Source organism: Bufo gargarizans, chromosome 4 (assembly GCF_014858855.1).
Source record: "Bufo gargarizans isolate SCDJY-AF-19 chromosome 4, ASM1485885v1, whole genome shotgun sequence".
In the NCBI taxonomy this organism is placed as follows: Eukaryota; Metazoa; Chordata; class Amphibia; order Anura; family Bufonidae; genus Bufo; species Bufo gargarizans.
This window is the reverse complement of record NC_058083.1, coordinates 238,650,982-238,666,512: the sequence shown is the minus strand read 5'-3', so window position 1 is coordinate 238,666,512 and position 15,531 is coordinate 238,650,982. Positions and strand designations below refer to the sequence as shown.

The 15,531-nt window shown below is 38.5% G+C and overlaps 1 protein-coding gene across 2 annotated transcripts in view; it reads right to left on the bottom strand.

The window, feature by feature from the left end:
• ADGRB3 (adhesion G protein-coupled receptor B3) overlaps nucleotides 1–15,531 on the bottom strand; it is a 1,058,998-nt gene that overhangs the window by 115,421 nt on the left and 928,046 nt on the right. For both annotated transcript variants that reach the window (XM_044289463.1, XM_044289464.1), the window contains exons 20-21: nucleotides 2,668–2,818; nucleotides 48–117 (exon numbers count right to left, since the gene is read on the bottom strand). In XM_044289463.1, the coding sequence (XP_044145398.1) occupies nucleotides 48–117; nucleotides 2,668–2,818 (221 nt within the window). The remainder of the gene's footprint in view (nucleotides 1–47; nucleotides 118–2,667; nucleotides 2,819–15,531) is intronic.

Below are 15,531 nucleotides of genomic sequence, written 5' to 3'. Positions count from 1 at the left end.
ATCTATAGAACTAAATTACATATTACTCAATGAAACAGGTAACTTACTAGTGTGGAGTCCCATATCCCTTTGCTTTTGTAAATCCCATTGATATAGCCACAACTAATGCTGGCAACCCTGAAGGGAAAAAATAAAGGTACTATTATTGATAAGTATTTCAAGATCATCAAAAAGTAAAACTCTATAAACCAGGACATGTTAATGAAGCATAGCAGTTTACTTGTAGGTTCAACAGGAACATTTAAAAATTTCCACCAAAAACATACATTTCAAACTGTCAGCGTCACACACCTTTGTCAGTGACTCCAATTGCTTCCACAAACTACTGTACACATAAATTTTGCATACAGTTCAAAAGCTTTGACTCCACTTTCAAATCAAAGGTATGATGGCACATACCAGGGAAAAGGAACCTATTTTGCCATATACAGTATTTGGTTACTGTTGGCACCTTGGACATACATGTCAGGAAAATTCTACATAGAGCCCAACACTGTGAGAACCTAACCTTAAAGGAGTTATCCACTCTTTCCCCAGGACAGGCTATCAATATTTAATCAGCTCTGGCACCAGAAGGGGGCTCCAGAAGAACCCAGCTCAGTATTGTGCAGTGGAAGGAACTGGTTACTGCAGTACTTCTCCCACTGAAGTGACGGAGCTGTGTAGCTCAAACATCTGGGACCAGAGAAACTATGAATCAGCTGAGACCCCCACCAATCAAACCTACCCTGAGGATTAGCCATCCATAGTAAAGGAGGGAATGACCTTAGGAACATGCTCATTTTACAATCTGAAGCTACCTGCGATACTGATTACCTTCAAGTGCATATGGATTAATAGCTCTACCTAAATGGGTTCTGCTTGGAATTTTAAAGAAGAATCTGAAATGGATAAATGCCCATTTAGATACGTCAGCTTATTTGAAGCAATCAGTGTGTGATTGGCCTATCCTTATTGAAGAATACTGGATTATTCCATGAATGATTTTGTAAATTGTTCTGCATGCATATGAATTAGTTACAAATGCATTTTAATAATAATCGAGCTACACAATGCATTGTATTAAATGATATATGAGCAGTACAGATGTGGTCATCTATTTGCCATAAATGAATAATTTATCGTGCGGTATATTTTTCACATGCTGTTAGATTTCAGCAGTGGATAAATTACTCAGAGGTTGCTAGGTTACAGCTCAACTTTTTTCATCACAAAGCGTAAAATGCAAACTAGACTTGCAGTAATTTGTTCCCTTCTCTTCTCTGGGTTGTGGTTTTTGTTCGTAAGGTTTGGGCATCCATTAGATAAATGTCATCATTAAGTTGCATGTGTAAATTATGTGTTTATGCGTGTTTTATTTTATGCTTCTTTTCTCCCTCTTTCTTCTTTTTCCATGAAAGAGGAAGGTAGAATGACCTTGAATTGTATTTTGTCAGAAAATCTAGGAAATGTATTTGAGCTCAGTGTGATGTAATCAATATAATCAGCAGGTCAAAATGATATTGTGGTTCCCTATTATGTGGTAAAACGCACAGTTTTCTATTTGTTTGAAAGCACAGAAGTGTAAAAAATAGAGAATCCAGGGAGGTCTTATGGTTAAAAAGAACAATTCTGCACCTGGAAACTTGCATTATACAACAGAAAATCATTTTTACAATATTAACCGTCTATTAGATAGAGACATATAGAAAGAGACAGATATATAGATAGACAGTAGATGCATAATTAGTCAGATGATATATACATCATTAGATATATAGATAGATATTAGTGATGAGGATAGGCAAGATTCGTTTTTGCGATATTTCGTTTTTGCGAATTTTTCGCAATAAATTCACAAAATCCAGTCATTATTTTCGTGATTGCGCAAATCATCACTAATGATGCGCATATTTTTTTGCGCAATACATGCAACTTCACATTTTATCATGTCTGAGTAGATATTACTGATTGATTCACTAAGTATTGTTGTGACATCACAGCACTATGCCTGTAGCATGTATGTATGGACAGCAGAGAAACAGCAATTCCTATCACACTACCTAACACCCTGCACTGGAACCTATCAGCTACACTATATCACTATCTAACCTACACTGACTATCTCCCACTAACTATCTGTATTATATATATGAGCTAACTAACTATCTAATGTAATTGGATAAGGAATAGGATGAAAGCACAGAGCACAGCAATGCCACTGTGCTCTCTCTCAGAACTGCAGAAAAATTGCAGAAAATGGCAACTCTCCTATTGGTTGCTAGGGATGTTGCTAAACTCTGACAAAGACATTGCAGCCTTCTCATTGGCCCACAAGCAAGAAGGGAGGCTACTGATGAAAAAAAATCTAGAATATTCGTGATTACAAATATATAGAACTATATTCTACATCTTCGCAAATTCTCAAAGTGCTGATTTTCGCGATAAAAAATTGTGAATAGAATATTCGCGATCAACACTACTAGATATGAGATAGATAGATAATATATAGAGAAATAGATAAGAGATATATGGACAATAGATGGATTGATAAAATATTACTACTCATGTACACTTGCCACAATAAAATACAGCACCATATTCAAATGTCTTTCCAATGTGTACTGTACATGACTATTCTTAAGAAAATTTGTAATTCTTTAGTTTTCAATCTCTTAAAAAACTTACCCCAACCGAGGCACAGAAACCGTTTTCTTATAACTCTTGTTCTAATTTTCCCAGTGACGGCCATATAGGACTGCCAGGCTTCTGTCAAAACCCAGCAGAAGGACGCTAAGAAGAAAAAGTGTAGGAAGGCTGTGGTCATGGTGCAAATACCCTGAGAAAAGAAAAGCAAAAAATGAGGTTGATTATTTTAGGCAAATACAAAATGATGTCAGGGGTCATCTACCAAACTGGCTTAGTTGCCCAGAGCAACCAATCAGAATCCACCTTTCAAAGGAGCTGTAAAAAATGAAAGGTGGAACAACTTAGATGGACAACTAAGCCAGTACTACTTTACACCAGTTTGATAAATGACCCCTGTAATGTTTTACATGTACAGACTTGAAAATGAAATATTAACTATGCAAAAGAAAACACTTTAGTCTTCTGTTATCCCAAAGTCTATTATATACACCACAAGAGAGACCATACAAGTAGACTGGTTCCTTATCCAGCAGGTTAGGCATTTTTCAGAACATAAAGTGATAATACAGCCGTAAATTTATAGACCTAAATAGAACTGAAAATGTGTTGTATATGTCATACTTAGGCAGTGGAGCCATCTAGGTCTAAATGAGAAGTGATCCCAAGCTGCATGACAGATTTTTTTTTAATACTTTTTGTTTAGATAAAGTACTTAAAAGGGGTTGTGTCACTTCAGCAACTGGCATTTATCATGTAGAGAAAGGGACTTAGTAATGTATTATCTATATTTCTTATTTTGCTGCCTGCACTCATTTTTCCATCATATACATTTCTTGTTTCCATGGTTACGACCACCCTGCAATCCATCAGTGGTGGCCGTGCTTGCACACTGTAGGAAAAAGTGCAGACTTCTCTGGTGACCAGACCCGTGGGAGCTCACATAGGCTAGTGCAAACACTACCATTACTGATATATTGCAGGGTGGTCACAACCATGGTAATGAGCATGAGTGTATAATGTGATGAAAACAAGTGTATAATGTGATGGAATCATGATTAAAGACAGCAAAGGAGGCAATATGAAAAACAACAATACATTAGTAAGTGGCTCGTATTAACTGCATACATATTACAACTCTGTGCAGAAAACATGTATTTTGAGCCATAGATGGGATCAGAAAATTGTTTCCCAGATCCTCGATGGAGCCATAATTTACTAGTATACATGAACTCTAAAGGTTTGAAATGTATTCCATATTATGGATCCATTTTATAGAGACAGAAATCTAAAAATCTGTGGGACAATAATCTATGCCACTAATGTTTTCTTCGCATGGATTCATATAGAATTTGTGAGAACAAAACTGTGGTATGCTCCTCTCCTATACATGCCTTACAGAGGGATTTCCCCCTAAAATTAGTACTTCTAGGGAAGAATATTGCACGTAAGGGGAGATTTACCAAAACTGAAGGAAAGGAAAACTGATTTAGTAGCCCATAGCAAACAATCTGAGTCTTTGATTTTCCAAAGGAACGCTGAAAAATGAAAGATGGAATCTGATTGTTTGCTACGCCAGCTTTCCTTTAGACCAGTTTGATCAATTTTCCCCATAGTGCCTATGGTTTTATGATCATTAGGACACTTCTATGCATGGTTCCATAGTCATTGTGGTGATAGCTAGCATTATTTCCTTTCCGATTTAAAATGTAGTTGTCAGCTTCTGACAACATTCATTTTACTGGGTTGAACAATTTTCACCCAGCCAAGTGCCGGCTAGGAATTTATCTAGTGTCTGAAGCAAAGTGGAAATTGAATATACTGTAGAGTTAACAAAAGTATTTTTGTACTGGTTTTAACAAGGTTTTTTTTTTTTTAAATGAACTGTTTTCAACAACAGTATTTTTTGTACTGTAATGCAATTTCTATGATTTCCATTGGTCCCCCTATTAGAATCTTTGATAATTGTATTTCATAAATAGTTCTAGTAAGTATGCAATTTTTTTTTTTTAATGTACGAAGACAAGATTTAGCGTTGAACCGGTCTCTTAACACACTGGGGCATTATTATGTCTTACTAAGTAGGTTTACATACAGTCTCATGTAAATGCATAGACAAGACACATAGGGCATCTATAGCCACAATAAAAGGCTAGATCTGACATGAATGTGTGGCTGTGCTGAGTAATAAAGTAACATGATTCAGTAAATAGGCAAGGCATATAAATATCCATGATGTTGTAGAAGAGCTAGTCTCAAGTGCTGAATTCAGCATAGCAAGTGTTATCATCATGAGAAACTTGATAATTAGTCTTTAAAAACTATGACTAAAGCAGCCTCGGCTTGATGATGCTGGCACGTTTCTACTTTTCCTGCTTCCATTTATACATTTCTCTATTCTTATATATCAATCAAAATTCCTGAATTTAAAACAACTTTTGTGTGTACCTTTTATGCTGGTTTTCTTTACAATTAGTTTTGGTATATGTTATGTCAAATGTCTATATTTTCATATTGCATAAATTATTATTATTGTGGTAGGGTATGTTCATTCTTTTAAGTAAGGCGTTCCGCGGCCGAGAGCGGAAGGATCAGTGGCGTAACTATAGGGGTCGCAGCGGTCGCAGTTGCGACCGGGCCCCTAAGCCAGGGGGGCCCAGAGGGCCCCCCTTGCAAGTCCTAATGATCGCGGTCTCCACAGCCCCGCACGCAAGTGATTAACATTTTTTAATCTTACTTTAATAATGGCCAGTCAGGTCATGCCTGACCGGCGGCACAGCGATGCGCTCTCACAGTGAATAACATCCCGCCCCACCCCCGCCTCCACCAATCCGGCGCCGCCTCCACCAATCCGGCGCTGCTTTCTTGCTGTAATCTCGCCGGATCCCTGGGGCCCGCGGCGCACGCCGGATGACAGGAGTGGAGAAGTCTCCTCAGAGAAGGTGTGTAAATGTGCACACACCGCTGGCTTCATAACTCACAGAGGGGCACCTGGCAGCATGGCACAGTGGTAATACACAGGGGACTGGCATGGCAGCAAATCCTTCATAGGGGCCCAGCCTGGGGGACAAAATAATGACATATATAGGGGCAAAGTGAAAAAAATTGGAATATATACAGAGCGGGCAAAAAATGTAATATATACACAGGGGACAAATGTAATATATACAGAGGGGGCAAAATGGATTTATATAAAGGCAGGGGCGTAACGATCGCAGGCGCAGAGGGTATATATATACATTTTGCCCCCTCTGTATATATTACATTTGTCTCCTGTGTATATATTACATTTTTTGCCCGCTCTGTATATATTTCATGATTTTGCCCCCGAGGCCAGGCCTCTATGAAGGATTTGATGCCATGCCAGTCCCCTGTGTATGACTGGAGGGGGGGGGGGGGGGCAATTCAAAGTTTGCCCCGGGGCCCATAGAACTCTAGCTACGCCTCTGGGAAGGATACTACTGTATTGCTGTACAGCAGCGGCTGCATGATGCGCACGGCGTCATAGCAACCAATGACACCGTGCACTCATGCTGTCAGCCGGAATCCCGGCCGGGTTTCCACGGTCCGCTCTCAGCCGCGGAACACGGCCGTGTGCATGAGGCCTAAAGCAGATGTTGAGGGACAGGGTCTAAATGCAATAAGTATCCAGAATATACAAAGTTATGCTTTACCTTTAGACATTTACTAACATCTTGTTCAGACATCTAAGAAGATGTCATCCATTGGGACTCCTACCAACTGATGATTTCAGCAGGACTCTATTGTGCATGTTATCTCTATGATTATCAAGTAAAAAAATAGTTCTGGGCACAGATATTTGTGGATGGCATCAGGGATGAGCGAATCGACTTCGGGTAAAACATCTGAAGTCGATTCGCATAAAACTTTGTTTTAATACTGTACGGATCGAGCGCTCCGTACAGTATTAGAATGTATTGGCTCAGATGAGCCGAAGTTATTACTTTGTGAAGTCTTGTGAGACTGCGTAATAACTTCATAAATTAATTTGTACTGTAAAAAGAAAACATTTCCAAAACTCGGGTTCGGTTCCAAGTAGTACCCAAGTTCTGGAAATGGTTTTTCACAGTACAAATTAATTTATGAAGTTATTACACAAAGTCTAGTGAGACTTTGCGAAGTAATAACTTCGGCTCATCTGAGCCAATAAATTCTAATACTGCTCGGTCCGTACAGTACTGAAACAAAGTTTTATGCGAATCGACTTCAGATGTTTCATCCAAAGTTGATTCGCTCATGCCTAGATGGCATCTACTAATATGTCTCATTGACATAACAGAAAGAAGTTCAAATATGTCCAAAATAAACCATTATTACTCTAGATATAGAAATTCATTTGGAAAATAATATGCTAGCGGATGATTGCACATTGGGTAAATCGGTAGACAAAAACTTTCCTTCCAGCCTCCATTGGTGTGTATTACTGAAGTAAGGAAACAAGATGCAAGCATAGATTTTCCTAAAAAGTTTAGCATTTTTTCATCCGATATATTCTGCAGAACAACAGAGCAGTGTGAGAGTAATGGTCAATGCTAACCTTATATACCTATGATTTATGTATACATATATATATCAGTAGAGCTGAACCTTAATTTCGTTCTATTTGTATTCTGTATGAACTTTATCACCTATTCCACTGTTCCATAACAACTTGGCCTTAGAACACATTCTGAAGGCCACCTGTAATTGTGCTGTGACATGGATATTTGTAAGGAAAAGGGAGTATTTCACTCAATTCGGAACACAATGAAGAAGATTGCGAAAGATGCAGTGTGAGCAGATATGTATCAATGTTCTCAGAGATTCTAGGAAATGTTTGTTGATTTTCCACATATAATGGATCTAGTTGGTCAGTAGTCGTGTCCAAATTGGGTCTAGTTTCAGAGATTGAACTATCACGTGCCAATATGCTATCACGTGTAATTATGTAAATCTGCCATGTCTAATTTTAAGCATTGTAACCGCCTTTAAACTCCCAGTTACTCCCATTATTCTAAGGTATATTAATAAAGATATTTGGGAGGGATCTTTACGATCTCCTTAGATAAAGACACAGACAATGCTTGCTGTTTTATCAGCCGATTGAATTAATTACTTTCTACCTGAAAATTGAACTACTTTGACACAAGTTGAAATTCAATATCTTCAAACCTAATCTCCTTTGAGGGCAAATGTTGGTGGACAGGCTGCCCCCATATACACTATATTTCTGGCCAATCCTACAGACATTTATCTAGTGTATATTCCCAGCTTAGGACTCATACATATGATTCAAACTTGCACAACATATATTATACATTAGATTGCCCGAGACTCTGAGAACTCTTTAGAATAATGAAAGATTCTATAGTATGCTAGAATCTAAACATAACTAAGAAGATGTGTCAATGGAAAATGCAGTAGTTGTCGAATGCAATCAATAAAGCTGCTACTTTAACTTTTCAAAGGGCCTCTGAGAATTGTGGGATCTGATTGGCTGTCATGGACAACCACTCTACTTTTCATTGTACCAGTTTGATACACATTTGGGGAGATTTATCAAAACCGGTGCAAAGGAAAGCTGACTTAGTTGCACATAGCAACCAATCAGATTGATCCTTTCATTTTCCAAAGGAGTTCTAAAAAAATGAAAGGTGGGATCTAATTGGTTGCTATGGAAACTTAGCCAGGATTCCTTTGTACTAGTTTTGATAAATATCCCCAATTCTATTTACAATATTACACTGTTCCGATAATTAACATTTCCTGAAAAATCTACATTTTCGCAAGTTAGAATAACATCTACAAAATGTCAACCTATAATTGTAATGCTGCAGAATGTTACATTTTTAATTGGAAATTACTCATTTATGAATTATGAAGAGTTAATTAAAGCAGAATAGAGTCCCATCTCTCTTTAAGTAAGGGCTCATGCACACGACCGTGTGCCCCCCGCGGCCCGCATACAGCTATCTGAATATCTATAAATATGATATTGTAATTTTTAAAATGTTGATCTATTTATCAGTTATTTGGATTTGTGCATTAGCCCTGCCTGCATCCTACTTCACATTGTTGAGTTATGAATTGTTTTCAAGAGCAGTTACAGGGATCCAGCTGAATATTTTAGACATCTTTTGCCATGACTAACATTTACAGCTTCCCACAACCATCAGGAAATCTTTATCAGCGACACTGATTGGGAAGGTAAATGATGTCACAGATGGAAGATTCTAAGAAAAGCTAGTGACTATGTTTGTTTCTATGAGTCACAATTCAGATATTACAAAACCTAAAGTATAAAGTGTAACCGACATTGTACTAAACTAAAGTTACCACATTGCATTTATTGTATAATAAATCACAGAAACATGATGCATTATCCTGACACTGGCCTGAAATAATAAAAGTACATTTACTAAAGACACACTCATTCACTATGAATAAAGTAGTGCTGTGATCAGCCACAATGTCTTATCATCTCAACCGCTTCATTACTGGTCAATTTTCAGTTTTTCGTTTTTCACTCCCTGACTTTCTGAGGCCATAAAAGTTTTATTTTTCTATTCACATATGGTAGCTGTATGATGGCTTGTTTTTACCTGGATAAGACTAGATGCACACGACCATGTGTGTTTTTTTGCAGTCCGCAAAAAATAAAATAAAACTGATTCCACCACAGTTTTATGGGTTTAGTCTTTACGGTGTTACCTATCTAGTAAAACTGACCTTTTACCTACATTGTCAGAGTCAGTATGATTATAATGATTATCATCGGCTCCCACTCCCATCGGCTGACTTTGGCTCCCACTCCACTCTGGGGTTTAAGTGGTCTCTAATTTCTCCGAAAGAATCATTACTCACCTTACCATTCCCTTACCACTCTCTGCTGGTCTCCATTTCCTATTCTTGGCTTGACACAAACAAGAAGTGGCTTGGATTATGATTGTCTGAGTGGGAAGTCCAAGCCATGTCCTGTGTGTTGAGCCCAGGAGCAGCAAGGCTTGACTCTATGTTGGTAGACTCTATAGGGGAAATGTAACAAAACTTATATAAAGGGAAACTGGCTTAGTTGCCCATAGCAACCAATCAGATTCCACCTTTCATTTTTCAGAGCTCCTTTGGAAAATGAAAGGTAGAATCTGATTGATTGCTATGGGCAACTAAGCCAGTTTCCTTTACACCAGTTTTGATAAATCTCCCCCTATGTGAATAATGATAATTTTTTAACCAATTTCATCTATTTAAATAGAATAATCCCCCTGTAAAACCCCCTTAAAAGAGGAAAAATATAGAAGGTAACAAGCAACGTATATATTTGGATAGATTATGACTTGAATAGAGTTCTATTGGGGGTTATGTTTATATTATAATAGAGATAAACAAATTTGTTGAAATTAATTTTAGGTCTGATTTGCTAAATTTTGCCAAAAATTTGATCTGGATTTGAATCAAATATATGTTAACTGGCATATAACATTCACTGGGAAGAAAGAGTGAGATCTTCACCAAACCTTGGGGCTTCTGGGCAGGTATTACTTCTATTAGAGGGACCACCTAGTACAAATGAGGTGTATTGTAAGCTAGGCTACACTTCTCTTGGTTTCTGGGGGAAATATATGCAAATTAGCATGTCCAACATCTGGTTGGCTTAATGCTAGCCCCAGAATCCTTGGACCCCTCTGCATCACTTTTGGTTTACACGTATGACAACACTTCTAGTTAAATGCTGCCCATAGATGGGAGCCACTGCAGACATTCGCACAGACATACTGGGAACACTTCAATTATACTGGATTGCTTATCCCACTAGGATGTTTTCTTCTTATCTCTAGGTACTCTTAATATTTTTTTCATTTTGTTGAAAATAAGGTAATTTTTGACCTAACAAGGCCAGTCTCATTATGACCATGTTATGTTTTGTACTATGTATTCGATGAGCTCTATGCTGCATAACGGTGTCATGTTGTTAGCCTTTGACCTCTGACCCAGCATATGGATCCCTCTATGATGATGTCATATCGTGCATACATACTTGTATATGATCTGTAGCTAGGTATGTTTGAGAAAGTCAAAATGTTGCACGTTGGTGAAATAACATTTCTAATTGCTATTTCAATAGGAGTCCTGTCACTACTAACATTTGGAACCTGTGAATTCAGTGTAGGTCATTTGGACTGAGCCCACCTGGTGACATGCACCAATTGGGCTCTGAATTTGGGTGCTGCCAACCTAGATATTGCATGGCTGTGTGCTCGATTTTATGCTCCTTTATGCATTGGTGTAGCTACAGCAGCTGATCTCAATAATTAGGAGGAATGTCCATATATTGTACGTTTGGCCATATAGGATATAATGACAGGAGTTAATTATGAAGATATCTTTATCAATATGTGTTGGGTCATGGGAATCATTTAGAACACAACAATTCATATGCAACTATAAATCATCCTCAAACAGGTATTGCATTTTAAGAGCCAGACAGATACAACCCACAGTGGAACATGTGCCTGGCAAACTGTAGAATAACTGTGCCACTTCCAGAGAAGATGTTGCTACTGCACAGCCAAAGGTGATTAATCATGTAAAGTAATGTAACATTGCATTTTTACAAAGAGTTTTAAAGGTCAAGATTGAAAAAGAAATATGTAAAATTATAACTATACTGAAATGCCTTTAATGCCGGAGAAATACTGTCCTTGGTATATACATGTGACTACAGTCAGATTATTCATTAACCTCTATGCATTACTATAGTACTTTTTACCGGTTGGTCAATTATTATGTTCATTTTCCATATCAGATCTTGCAAAAATAAGATATCATGATGAATATTTCTGTATTAAAATCAAAAGGGAATTACAGAAAATTCCTAACATTTGCATATCAGTATTTAGAGCAAAAATAGGGGCTTTAAGTTTTCTCCTTTCAGCAGCTGTTTAACAGTTCAGCCATTTTTTTGGTACTACACAAGCCATATATGCTTCAGTTCCGTTTTTTTGCATAGAGGCAAGGCACGGGGTGCATTCTAAGAACATGACATTGTACTACTACAGATTTGTAGAGAAAGAATGTACAGTACTAGAATTTTTTTTTTTTAGGGAGTACTTAATTAAGAAACAAAAGAACACATGATACTAAGACAACGACCATACACAACCAAATACAGGAAAAAGTTGCATCTGAATTTGTGCTAAATTTGTTTAAAAATTATGAAATTTTTCTTCTTACTCCCAAAAATTAATCAGGAGAGAAAAGTGAGAGTAATCGAGCTTTAAACATATGGGGTCATTTATCAAACTGATGTAAAGTAGAACTGGCTTAGTTGCCTAAAGCAACCAATCAGATGCAACCAATCAGCTCCTTTTGAAAATATCTATTTTCCCATTCCTTTCTTATATCAGTGCAGCAGACTCCTGTCTTGAAAAAAAAATGGCTAAGCCCACCGATTAGTTCTCATTAATGGTTCCTATAGCTAACTGAAGGGGATAAACAAAGTGTCAGTCGTGTGACCCTCTGCGGGCATCTTAACAGTGTCTGTGCAGCTCTTGCATTCTATTCCCTGTCTCCAATAAATGCTTTAATGGATAACCTTATTAACAGCAAGACAGAAATAGACAAATAGCTGCAGGTACCGTAAATGCACACACAGCAAAGCTGTTGCAATAACCATGATAATAGTTGTCATGGCATCATTATTTCTATCCGATTAGAGCATGGATGTGATATTTCCCTGATACTTATTAAATGGTACTGCTTGTGTAACCGATGCCATGTTTAGTCATTTTCAGTTAGCCCTTAGAAGTATTACAAAGTACTAATCCATGAGCTGTGCAGACAGGATACCGTGCTGGTAACAGAATGTTATGCGAGAAAAATTTTAAACACATGCATATTAAAAATTAAGAGGCGTGCATCTTAGAATAAATGAATTTCATTTCCCACTAACCACCATAATGTCATAAATGCATGAATTTAGTGGATGGCAAAAATGGAAATAATGTCAATTGTGCCATTTTTATCAAAATATTGTAAGTAGAATACATTTTTTCTCCCAATCACTAGCCATGTTCTAAACCAATTTACATACAAAATTGCATACATAATTTATAAATTGGTGTATGCTATGTATTCAATTTTTGCTCAGTCTTCAGGTTCGGGTTAATTTTTCCTGTTAAATCTCCATCATTTTGTATGGGCAACTGCTATCACCAAAATGCCTCTAACAATGTACATTTTTTTGTAAGTATTAAGCTACTTGATTACTGATTTGATTTTTTTTCCCCGCATAACAAGTTACCTAAAAAGAAGTCTATATTCCTTCACAACCGTCAGAGGCTCTCCTTGTATTGCTGTGCAGAGTCCGCCTGCCGGCCTCTGCTGCTGGATCTGTCAGTATCATTGGAAAGCAAGCCAATCAGGGCTCAGTCTCTGTGTCCAATCATAGACCTAGTCTGTTTATTTAAATCAGCAGCTCTCAATCATCAGTGCCTGGTATTTAGTTTGTCTAGGCTCTATACTGTGCGAATACTATTGATTTCTCTGGGTTTGACCCGTGGCTTGTTTTTGGATTATTCTCTGCTTCTGATTCGGCTCTCATCGACTCTCCTGGCATCAAATCCCTCGCTTGTTCCTGGATATGTTTGCTGCAATCACTGTGGTTGTCTCTCCAAGTTTTCTGACCCTCCATAATGACACTTCTTAGGCCTCATGCACATGGCCGTTGGGCGGCCATGGCCGTATTGCGGCCCGAAAACAGCGGGTTGACAATCCACGGCTGCCGGCCGTATGCACCACGCATCACGGATGAGGACCCTTTCACTTGAATGGGTCCGCAATTCCGGGGATGCGGAATGGAGTCACGGAACACCAGAAGCACTACGGAGTGCTTCTTTGGTGTTTCTTGCCTTTGTTCTGCACCGCAAATAAATATGACATGTCTGCTGCACAGATGTTTCCCGTGCATTGGGGACCGCAATTGTGGTCCTCAATGCACGGAACGGCTGCACAACGGCCGTGTGCATGCGGCCTTAGTGTGCTGCTACTAGTGTGCCTGCACCAGTAATCTGGATCTGCAGACGTATCCTGGGTCTTTAACAGCCAAGGGCTGCGGTGAACACCTAAGTGTAGTCTTAGGCCCCTTGCAGACGAACGTCTAGGATTAGGTCCGGATGCGTTCTGGGAAAATCGCGTGATTCTGCAAGCAAGTTCAGTGAGTTTTGTCTGTGATTGCGTTCCGTTGTTCAGTTTTTTCCACACCAGTGCAATGCGTTTTAATGCGTTTTGTATGCGAGTGATCTGAATGTTTACTAAAAACATGTCTTAGCAACCATCCTTGAAAATCGCATTGCATCCGCACTTGCTTGCGGATACAATGCATTTTTCACGCAGCCTCATTCACTTCTATGGGGCCGGCGTTGCGTGAAAAATGCAGAATATAGAGCATGCTGCGATTTTCACACAACGCACAAGTGATGCGTGAAAAACAACGCTCATGTGCACAGCCACATTGAAGTGAATGGGTCAGTATTCAGTGCGGATGCAATGCGTTCACCTCACGCATTGAACCCGCATGGAATACTCGCTCATGCGAAAGGGGCCTTAGTTTTATACCAACCGGACAGGTTTCAGTAGGCTTGTAGGTTTTAGGAATGCTTGCAGGGGTCTGGATGGTGACTACAGGTTCCTAACAACAACATCCTAACAAAGCAGAAGCCTCACTATTTCAATGACAACAGCACAATAATAGACTTGTTTCCCCAAAAAACTATATTCCGAGAAATAGGCAACTTGTCACTTAAATCTGACCTGTTTTACTGCTATATAAAGAACCCTCTGCCAATGAGTGAGTTATTAAACCTGAGCTTTAAGGTTTATATTAGAGCCAATCTTAATCTCATCTTATTCTCTGTAAATTGTAAGCAACGCTTGTTGGTAGTTCCTACTCTACAAAATGGATCAACTGTGCATTCTCAAAAATCCCTTTGTTGTGCCATGTCTCTGAAGTTGTACCAAGCCTTGAATTTTAAATAGATCTGAAATACTTATATTCGGACATCTGTTTTTACAATATAATTATATGTCGAAAATGTTTAAGATAATGATATATCCAAAATAATACTATTATCCAATATTGATAATAAATGCTCGATTTTCTTCAAAGAAAGCAATAACATAAGCAAAATAAATGTTATCACAAGTAAAGATGGCATAATTGTACCTCAAGTTCTACATTTTCAGTGGACCATATTTAGAAAGCAAATCATAATGCAAGAAATAAAAGTGGAGGTGAGCAAAGTTTTCAAAAATCTGATTCGGGTGCTTTGCTGAATTTTTCCTAAAAAATTTGCTTAGTGTCTGCAAGGACAGTGTATCTCAGTGTACATCACTGTGCATTTCCGCAACATGCATAGTTAGTCCTTTCTGGTAGTGAAACAGTTAGGGCTGTTTCACACGAGCGGATGCCGTGCGTGACATCCGCTGCGTGAATGACAGCCAAGACCCGATGCGGACAGCAGAAGCACGGAGCAGTAACATGACTGATAATGCTCCGTGCCTCTCTGTGATCTCTTTACTACGAAATCACAGTGAGATAAAGTTGTCATTGTGATTTTGTAGTAAAGAGATCACAGAGAGGCACGGAGCATTATCAATCATGTTAATGCTCCGTGCTTCTGCATCGGGTCTTGGCTGTCTTTTACGCAGCGGATGTCACGCACGGCATCCGCTCGTGTGAAACGGCCCTTACTGTGACAAGCAGGTGGACACCCCAATTATTACACAGGTTATTCACTCAAGTTTGAAAGTCAAGGCCTTATAGAATTATTTATCTATTAAGCAAGGTGGACACCCCAATAATGGTAGAACAAGACAGGTTATTCACCCCAATTTGAGAATCAAGGCCTG